Source organism: Actinia tenebrosa, unplaced genomic scaffold (assembly GCF_029948245.1).
Source record: "Actinia tenebrosa isolate PJP-AT-01 unplaced genomic scaffold, QUT_ActTen_1.0 PGA_scaffold1__47_contigs__length_23844297, whole genome shotgun sequence".
Taxonomy (NCBI): Eukaryota; Metazoa; Cnidaria; class Anthozoa; order Actiniaria; family Actiniidae; genus Actinia; species Actinia tenebrosa.
This window is the reverse complement of record NW_028292578.1, coordinates 464463-475185: the sequence shown is the minus strand read 5'-3', so window position 1 is coordinate 475185 and position 10723 is coordinate 464463. Positions and strand designations below refer to the sequence as shown.

The 10723-nt window shown below is 35.9% G+C and overlaps 1 protein-coding gene across 1 annotated transcript; it reads right to left on the bottom strand.

Annotated features, from left to right (window-relative positions):
• Positions 1 to 922: 922 nt before the first annotated feature.
• On the bottom strand, positions 923 to 10174 carry LOC116295921 (uncharacterized). The gene is made up of 10 exons (XM_031703879.2): positions 9789 to 10174; positions 7095 to 8372; positions 6684 to 6735; positions 5974 to 6105; positions 5788 to 5877; positions 4841 to 4918; positions 4268 to 4330; positions 3520 to 3593; positions 2966 to 3064; positions 923 to 2665 (listed from the first exon to the last, which is right to left on the bottom strand). The coding sequence occupies exons 1-10, from the start codon at positions 9890 to 9892 to the stop codon at positions 2542 to 2544; spliced, it is 2094 nt and encodes a 697-aa protein (XP_031559739.2). The 5' UTR covers positions 9893 to 10174; the 3' UTR covers positions 923 to 2541.
• Positions 10175 to 10723: the final 549 nt, after the last annotated feature.

Genomic DNA, 10723 nt, shown 5'->3' with positions numbered 1-10723 from the left:
TACCGAAGGGAAGGGGAAGCCATTTTGGTGTTATCGTACCGTGTTCGTGAATGCTGTAATTCATTACCGTATGATTCCCACTCATACGAAAAACGCTCCATCTGTCATTCTCAGCTTTTCCATCCCTGCACCATTATTTTCACAAACATGCAAAGGGATCGAGTGCATACCATATACACTTGTTTCAATAAAGTTAGTCACCTGGAAAGCTACAAAGCTGAGACCAACAAGGATATGGGTAGATACATTTTACATGTTTCAACCACTTGATAACTGTTGGTGGACTTGAGATCTTCTACCAGTTACAAGTTCACCTCCTCTGAGCATCCTCAATTCAAAAAATGTTGTCGTCGACCAACTCAAGCCTACGCGACTGGACCGAAAGGAACTCTGGGTAGCAATCATTGAAGCTGAGTTGACTCCATAACTTCATCTGACTAGTTATGCCAGGTTTACAGCACGAACCTTCGTAGGCGAGCGGGAAGTGTTGAAGGAGACGTTTTTTTAATGCCTTCATATTTTCGGAATTGTGAACTGAATCATAACTACTTTGTTTTTCTTTCCCTAAACCCAAAGACATGCATTTGATGGATTGTTTCTCGCCATTATTATAAGTTAATAAAATTATTATTATCATTATTATCTTATTTCTAGCGGGAACAATTAATTCAGAACGAATATTTAATAGTGATTTTTACCCATATTCCTTTCGGTCCAGTTGTGTAGGCTTGAGCCGATCGACGACAACGTTTTTTGAATTGACTGTATCCATGAAATAGTGCTAACTTATTAGTTCAACACAGAACCAATGAAATAATTGAAAATTAAAGAAATAGATGTGTTTAGTGTTTTTTAGTTTTTGTGCTATTTCACGGATATATAGTTTGAACCCTCCCATCGTGGATGAAATCAAAAATTAGGATAAAAAATAAAATGCTACATTTATTTGTACAACTTTTCACATAAACTCGAATAATTACGAATAATCAATTTGGGTGTAAAATAGTAAAAACGTTATAAGTTATATCTCCAAATATATCATTATAAAAAATAATAAGTTAATACTTTTTAATGATTCAATAGCACTTACCAAATGAAAGAATAAATTTGTTTGTTTTGTATAAATAAAGTTTTCTCTTTGAATTAAGTCTCTTAGTAAAATAATGCGGTAACGTTGTTCAATGAAAATATGTTTTGTGCAAAAGTTAAACTTTTCATGCATGTGTGCAAGATTCCACATGATTTTAAAAATTCTTAATAAGGACACTGGACACAAGTGAATTTTTGACGTAATTTGCGTAACTCAATAACAACTTAAAGCTGCGCCAACGTTAATTTCTTTACCAATAGAATTGAAGTCAGTTCTTCAAACTTAAGGCCAATCCTTCTTCCTTAATACAATATTCTAGTCTGACACTAGTATTTTCACAATTTTTTGTATATTTGGAGAAAACGACCATTTATTTTCTCACTATCGCTTCCCTAGCTTCTTGGAAAACATGCTGAATCGCACGCATGCGCAAAAGTTTTTCTCTAGTGTTCCTAACAAGCATTAGCTATTCCGAGGTTCAGGAAAAAACTGGGGTGAATCGGCATTGCAGTACATTGTAGGATTGTTTTAGGGGACATATTTCCAAGATGGCGTCTATTACGTCCCCTAGAACTGTCCCACAATGCACTGCAATGCCAACTCAACCCATTTTCTTTCTCAACCTTGGAATGGCCGATATGTTATGCTGTGAGCAAGATTTGGTGTGTCCTACAAGTAATGATTATAATTAGCTAGGGAAACTGTGGTAGAATGGATCTCCTAAAGCAACTCTTGACTTTTCAACCTTCATACGATTCTTTCATCACTAGTTCTAGCAAAAATTTGGATTTAGCTCTTGTTTCAAGTCATTTTTGCCCATATTTCATCTGGTTAGCACTCATTTGCATCAGCTGAAAGGACCTATTGGATAACTTCTATTGGATTATAAAACAATACAATAAGGCAGTAACACAATATTTTCGTTGTATCGTTTGACACTCCAAGATCTTTTCAGCAGATGTGACAAGTGATAGCCATTGATTAAAGGTGTAACACAGGGACCCCAAAACCAGATTTTTGTGCCAGTACTTGGTTAATAATAAATAACTTTTTTCATAGATTTTTGGAAATCTTATGATTTTTTTCGTTTTGCCTTTCTTTCATATCCTTTTTTTAAAAAGAACATGACATAAAAGAATGGTAGATAATAGGACGCTTGCATGATGGCGTCATTCGACTCCCACTACCATAATGCTTGGCGAATTTTCTTTCTTATTGAAATTTGTATTCCCTTGTGAGAATAGTAAGACAATTGGTACTAATTAACTGAACAAAAGAAAGAGTGCAAGGGAGTCTGGGAGTAGAGGTCAATGACGCCATCATGCAAACGTCCTATTCTCGAACTTTCCAAAAATCTGAAGAACAAGGGGCTTTATTTTTTGCTGTAATGTACTGGTACAAAGCTGATCTTGGGCTCCCTGTGTGCTTTAATTATAAGTGAGTGGTGTGTGTCAGCGGAAGACCAAGAATTCTTGTGTACCACAATATGTAGAAGCAAGTCTCTTTCCATCAGGTGTAGGATCAGAGAATGCTAGAGCCTCCTTTGCAATTGTACAACCATATATGAAATCTGATCTGCATTTGGGGGAAAAAATACAAAAAGATTAATGGATTGATACTAATCCAATTAAGGAAATATTGGACTTAATGTGAGATTTATTAGCTTATAAGGATAGACCTTTCCCCTGAGAATTGTTCTCTTATGATAAACATTTTTTCACATGAAAGAATAAACTCCCAAGAATGACATCATATGGTCTGAAATGGGCACAACAACAACAAAGAGGTCTATTGCCAATGACAACTGCTAAAATGAGAAAGGAAGAACAGCTTATGCAGGTAGATTTAGAGAAATGGCAGGATTCACAAGCTTACCTAACACAATCTATGAGCCTAGTAGCTACTTTCCTTCTTCTGTATTGATTCCATACCCAAATCTTACTGATGCCGCACTGTGCAGGCACTGGAACCGTGCTGAAATAGTAAAATGTCCATATCAAAGAAATACTTATTTCTGTTTGCATTCTAAGTTTAGAGCTAACTAAATCTTAAATAAACAGCTTGATTATATCCACAGGGAAGTATTTTCAGTAACCAGCCACACCCTAATCCCATTGTGTAATGTGGATGTTATCTTCAATAATGTCCCGGTACAGCCCTATATTCCAAAAATATAGACCTGTCCAGGGACATTGATATCAAATCAATATGAAATCCAAATCTATTGTTCCTAAATCACGGATCGGGGCTGGTTATTAAATCTGATCAAACACATGGGCAAGGGCATTCTTAAAAATAAAGGCTGGAGGCCTAGTGTTTGATCAATTACATGTAGCATGATAATAGACCACGCCACATTAAAATACAAGTAACAATAATACATCCCACAGCATTGCACCAATTCACACTAAACAGTACTACATGTATACCTGCAGCACCAGGCTGCAATCTGGCGATCAGGAGAGGAGTCTTTGGATGGTGTGCTTGGAAGAACAGGATAACCCTAGGAGTAATATCAAATGAAAGAAAGCAGATTCAAACATGTGTACAGGGCTTAAAATACAGCCAGATTTCAGACAATTTCCACCCGGAATTGGAATTTGTCTGGTCAAATCTCATAAGCCCTGTGTAAAACACTGAAGGTGTAATCTCAAATAGTTTAGACACAAAGTATACACTATAGAAATTAAAAAAAGCAGGAGTTTGACTATGATTTTGCTCTTCATAATGTGTTGTTCTTTTGAAAATAGGTAGCTGCAAGTCTTAACTTAAAAAAAAAGACTTTTAAGATTTCATGGGAACCCTGTGCACTGCAGCAGCTTTAGTATAACAAGTCTGTACACAACATCCCTTGAGAGAATTTCAAAAACTTTTCCAAAACTTTCCCTTTGACTCAAATTTCCAAAACCACAGATAGTGCAAAAATAAAGCCAAATTCATGCATCTGAAACATAAATAAGATAGCTCAGCTGACCAGGCATTGACACGCATACACCACACCTACAGTGCTGACAAAAAATATTTGGCGCTTTATGAAGAAAACAATTCTGTAAGGTATAAGCTAGACACACTACGAAAAATCCATAACTTTTCCATAGCCTAGTTGGTGCAGGTCCTGGTAAAATTCATTTCCACTTTCCAAAACCCATACTAACCCTGGGTGTGTATTATACAAACCTTGTCAATCTGTATTGCCACACAGCACCCAACGACTCTTTTGTTTTCAATAAACAGGAATGTCTGAAATAACATAAGAATCATTGGAAATAAAGAAAGTGTACACAATTTGTACCATACAACAAAAACAATTTAATTTTTGAAGGTCAAGAAACCCTATCAACCATTATTGCAATTACTGCAACAAAAAACCTATAACATATTTTAAAAAACTCATTAATAATTCATGAAGGAAACACAATAGAAATCATGACCGTGAAGGAGGTTTTAAATCTGATATAAATTCATCTTCATTTGCATAAACTTTAACTTGGATTTTCTCTATCAAACTTGGTTCATTTCGTAAATAATTCTGTACAATATGAGAACATACATCATGAGTTTTTTAAGCCGGGTCTAGAACCCCTCGGCTGCGCTTCGTGTTTTATACCTGATAAAACACTCCTGCTCATTTATTAAACACTTCATAATATATTTGGTTCTACTAAGAAACTATTCATTAAGATCATAGACGTTTCCCCAACTTTAGAAATAACTTTGTGAAGACAACAAAACTTGGTTAATGTCACTTACCTTTGATTCATTTTTTCTGTAATGCAAATCAACAGCAAATCCTAACTCACTATCGACAACTTTCCTAATTTCCTCGACCTTGGAAAGAGAGTCAAATATAAAACAAGTCAAATATTTGCTGTTCAAATGTTTAATGAAGAATATGGTGGTATCATATTTCAGACCACACATCATTCCCTTGTGCATTATTTCTTTCTTTAGGGAAATTTGATCCAAGATAGGGAGTCAATTTGATATATTGGTGGGTGCCCATAAATACCCCTTTCCCCTCAAGAGCTCTGTTGAAATACTCCATACCACAGGGACTATTTCTATAAACAAATATGTCATTTTCTCACTGGACTCTGAAGATGACTTCTGCTCAGGTTGTCGAAACGTCAGTCACCACCACCAACAGTCTTTCTCAAGTCTACACTCACCCGGACGATCACATTTCACAACAAATATGTTGTTTAGAATACATGAAAATGTAAAGTACATTTGTTTCTGTGATTTGACACTTAGTTTTTTAAATATTTGAGGACAAAATTTTAGGTTAGACTTCCATAGTTATTGGGTTCTGGAGAACCCCATCTTGCCCCTCTAAATCAGGTTCCGTAAGATGACAATGAACTTATTTGACGATACGTTTGCCATCTTGAATTGCAAGGCATTATGGGACATCCAGGGGGCAAATAAATATTTGTTACAATAATGACGTTGATTGATATTAACAGCTAACTACAAGAAAATACAACAAAAATGAATGCACTGACTGCATACGGATCACCTTTACCCATGAAAGAAAGATCAAAACATGAAACTTTATATATTTCCATCATCTTTGTTTTGTTTTGCCCAGACCCATGGCAAGATGGCTGCCCTATTGTCGAAGTTGTCCATTGTTTTGGCCTTAACCCCCTACTTCTAATTTGAGTTATTATGATATTTATGTAGGCTGTCATTACCTTCTTGAGACGAGATGGATGATCATCTGGCTTGACCATTATAATCCTTCCATCATGAAACTCTTTCACAACATGTTCATCTTTCCAGCCCTAAAGAAGCACATAATTTGATGAACTAGCTTGCAATATGATGCAATATTTATGACAGCTGTTTAATACCATTTTAAGAGCAAGCACAACACTTACATTGAATCGCAACCCATTCACAAATTTCTTATGATGCCTTATATGCTCAATTTCATCTTCTGGCTGCGCATGGGTATATACCATTCCACATGTGGTGCAGGTCACATGGCCAAAATCTTTTTGCCCAAGATCCTGGAAAATAATTAATTTATAAATTATTACCACCAAAGGCAAGAAGTAACAAAGGAATCAGGAAGGTTGCAGCGTTAAATAAAGAAATAATTTGAACGGAATTATGGGTCAAATATGTTTAGTTTGGATTTTTCAAGCAGGGACTGAGTACGGTGTAGATTTCTCTTTTTGATTAAATGGAATTCTGCCATGAGTTCACAATCAATTAAAAGTATGAAGAATTAATATTTTATGGATTCTCTTGGCAGAATCATGGGAATTGCTTATCAAAACACAGTGTCAAATCCTCAATTCTGATTGGTTGACCTGGAGTTTCTTCTGAAGGTCAACTTAGCAGGGCATAGTGGACAACCCTTGTTGAGTGTTTTGCTAATTTACATTCAAAATAGGCAAAAGGCCAGGACAATGCAAACTGTCTGCCTCCACTTAATATGGGGTCCACTTAATAGAGGTATTACTGTATATACATTAAAAACTATATAATGCATACGGCATATACATGCTTCTTAACTTAAGCTAGTTTACACTGGTCACATTTTAACACCACCTTGGAGATCATTACATAGAACATAACTCACCAGGTACATTTGTTCCATTTTCTTTTTTCTTTCTTTTCCTTTTTTGCTTGTTCTGCAAAAAATCCATTATCATCATCACCATTATCACCACCACCATCATCATCTTCATCATCATCATCAATAATACAAATTGTACAAGTACAGTAAGAATGATTGTGAGGGAAAACAACGCTAAATTCAAAGTTAAGTATCTTTAGCATACTATGATTTTACTGGAAACTTGGAAATGTTATATATTAACCTCTGATACATGTATCAGTGTAATGTATCAGTAACAGGAGCCAAGAGTAAGGTTCACATTGACTGGTCACATGTTGATTTGTCTGATGTGGCCAGTCAAAATGTCCTGCCATATTGAGGAACCATTATTTTTAGCTGCAGTAATGAACAGTTATTCAAATATAATCCTACCTTTCTAGATTTTTAGACTTGGGCGAAGTTACATTGCCAATTTGTTTGGTTGACTTTTTGAAGAAACTTGTGATTGAAGTCTGGTGTTCAGGAGAGATGCGGGATGCACTACTACTACCAGGACTATAGCTACTTTCACTGGTGTCTTTATCACGATATAAAAATGCTGGTTTATTGATATCCCTCATGCTTGAATCTTCACTTTCGATGTCCCAGTCAGGACTTGTGGATGAACTCTTGGGTGTTTCCATAAACTTTGCTGGGCCATTAACATTTAAATCTGGAGAATTCTCACTTGAGTTTGAAAAATAATATTCATTATTCTGACCCTTGAGTAAAGAACCAGCCCTTACAGGACCCAAGCCACTGGTGATACTTTCTTCAGAGTGAAGCGAACCAAGTTCTGATACTACATCGTCTATAATAGTCTTTGTGTCTGAGATGGAAATTTTAGGGTTTCTTGTCCTGATGTTGCATTTGGAATCTATGTTATCATAGGGATGATAACCATTGGTTATACCATTCATTGCAGTAACTGAAGACATTGGATCCTCGCTTGTCGGTGATGATGATGATGATGATGATGATTCTGGAGTTATAATATCCAGAACAGTGGTATCATTTTTATTATTGCTAATCTCATCAGGTTCAAAGCTATAATCTTTTTTATCTCTAACAGAATTGGAAATGACATCACTGCTATTACTAAGTCTTACTCCATTGATCTTGTGACTCTTTTCTTTGGTGCGAAATACTTTGTCTTTCATTGCATCATTAGTATCTTTCTTTACTTTCTTTATAACATGATTTACACTTTCATGGTCTTGTTGAATTTTGTGCTTTCTCTTTAAAGTCCTAGGTTTATTTTTCTTTTCTTCATCTTTTAACTTAGCATTTTCCATTTTTCTTTTGTCCTTTGACTTTGTGTTTTGAAATGAAAACTGGTAGGACTGAAGTTTGGATCCATAGAATCTGTTTGGTTTTAAACCATTCTTAGGTGATTGACATGTGTCAGCTTGATCAACACCCTTGTCATGTGCTATAGAATCTATTGGTATTTCATAATCATCTTGACTTGATGTATCTAGCTGGATTTCTGGTGTAATCGAATCATTTAAGCCATTTTTAATTGATTCCAAAAGTAAAGGTGTTTGAATATTTTCTTCTACGTCCTTGTCACTAGTAATATGATCACTAGTAATATGATCACTAGTAATATGATCTGCTTGTATTGATGTCAACCAGTCTGAAGGAGATTCCTTTACAATGGAAATTGAACTGTGAAGGAATGAAATATCATTTAAAAAATGGAAAGAAAACAATTTGAACAAACCTGGGAAGCATAACTTAGATGTATGGATTATTTACTATCATTCATTACTAAAAAAAATGAAAACATACTGATAAATATATTCTGACAGTTATACCCAAGCCTTGAAATTAAAGAAAAGACCTGAAATTTTTTCCATTCACTTTAGTGGGCTCCTGGGCCGGGTTGTTCAAAGCTGGATTAGCACTAATCCAGGATTAACTCTATGTAGGTCTTATTAAGAGTTAACCCAGGATTAGCACTAATCAGGCTTTGAACAACTGGGCCCTGGGTTACAAAAGTAGTTCATGGGGCCCTTTGGATTTTATTTTTTCAAATTTTTGGGGGAGGGGTGGAGGGGGGGAGGGTTGCTCTAAATTTTCAGTTTTCAACAATTGGAAATGGAGGGGACATTAAATTCACAATGAATTATATGCAATATTTCTAGCTTATTTTTTATTTGGAACATTAATGGGGAATTCACTCATAAACAACCAAGTTTCAAATAAAAATGGATGAATGAACCACTTGTTGAGCACTACAGTATGTATGCATGAAAGAAGTTAAGGCCCATTCTATATGCTGTTCCAATCATGTGCTGGATCTAATACAACAGCCCACTTCCAGATATGCTTTGCTTGTCACACACAAATGTTTTGGTGCAAGCCTAGAACATGCTCAATCAAATTTATTCTTTTCTCTTGTCACAAATCACTGAGAATTATAAAAGGAGCCTAACACTGAAACCTTTTTTTGACATGCAAAGCATAGCTTAGAAGTGGATTTAACTCCAAACTGTTTCTCATTCAGACAGCAAACTTCGAGGGTCCTGAAGTGGGGTCCTAATCCCATTTTCCAGCTCCAATTTTGACCAAATCCCATAGTCCCAGCCTATGTTTTGATCAAATCTCAATCCCATTTTTTGATTGTTTTTCATTTGTGAATCCCATTCCCAGTGTATAAAATCCCATTCTACAGCCTAAAATGGGCGAATCCCAGCTCCCATTTAACCCCTTCAGAACCCTCAACTTAGTGTGTAAAACTAAATTAGGCCAGTTGTACCAAATTAAACCTAATTGATGAATTAAGTACTGCAAAAGAGCAGTAGTATTTAGTATGGGAAACACATTAAGTTTGACAGGAGGTACCACATTTGCACATTCATCAACTAGGATCGGCATGAGTCGAGCGGGATATGGAACGGGCATAAGTTGCATACTAGTAATTGGATTATCACCATAAATGTTAAGATCGAAGGAAAAAAAGCAAAGAGACTACATGCGTCGTATCTAAGTATATTAGAAACCCGAATTCCACGGACATCTCATCTAAAGTTAACACAAAATGAGCCCAAACCCTATTTTATACGGATGATCTCAACTTACTTCGAATTCACGGAAGAACTGTGCGAAGAGGCACCCTGTTGTTTAGTAGGTTTTACTCGACGTTTGCAATTGCGAGAACTAGAGGCAGCTTTTCTCTTCGCCATAGCTTTTTACTCTTGTCAAAACATCTTCTCTCTCTCGATTTCACAGAAAAGACCTTTTCCTGTAATGTTGAAGGATGAGAGAAGAATCGAATCACCTCGAAGAAGCCAGATTACACGATTCTTTCTATGAATCCAGCTCACAAAATTACCAATTTGTGAGATCTAATTGCTAAAGTATTGTTCATAGGTATCTATGAAGCAAATATATACTTTATAGATCAATTCTATGATATTATTTTGCGGTTTGAACAGAACACCTTTGTCATTTCGTTCAGACGTCAGCCATTTTGTCTCGTATTTTCGCGCGCACGATTTCAATCCCGCTTTGCATTTTGGGTCTTAGAGAATTTTGCACAGGAAGTCCACGCCTAGTAAGGGGTGAGCACCCTCACTTTTAGGGATTTATAAACGTTATATTTTGTGACGAAAATAATGCAAATAGACATATAAGGACAACGCAGGAAAAAAATGTCTATGTAGGGTCTTTCAGCACATGAAATCTAAGCTTTTACCAGCTTGGTATTTAAGAGTGGCATTGCTGATTCAATGCCCGGCAGTTTTAATTTTCGACCATTTCTGAAATAGAATGAATTCTAATCGAATCAAAAGGATCTTTCTTTGTAGAGAAAGATGAAAAATTACGTAACTATGCTGTCGTTTTCAAGTTGAAAAAGAAAAACGAAGAGAAAGATCATGATCGAAAGTTTGAGTAGTTATCATGTTTAGGTCACCCATCCAGGTACTAACCCTCCTCAGACGGGCTTGACTTAGTATCTTGAAAAGCCCTATTGTTTTTTCCCCCATTGGGCCACGGTTCCAGATAAATCAGCA

Excerpts from the sequence above, each read along its gene's own strand:
- LOC116295921 (XM_031703879.2), bottom strand. The coding sequence starts at position 9,892 with ATGGCGAAGAGAAAAGCTGCCTCTAGTTCTCGCAATTGCAAACGTCGA. Across the intron at positions 5,878-5,973 it reads TGAATGGGTTGCGATTCAAT|GGCTGGAAAGATGAACATGT; the intron begins GTAAGTGTTGTG and ends GTGCTTCTTTAG. Across the intron at positions 3,065-3,519 it reads ATTGCAGCCTGGTGCTGCAG|CACGGTTCCAGTGCCTGCAC; the intron begins GTATACATGTAG and ends TTACTATTTCAG.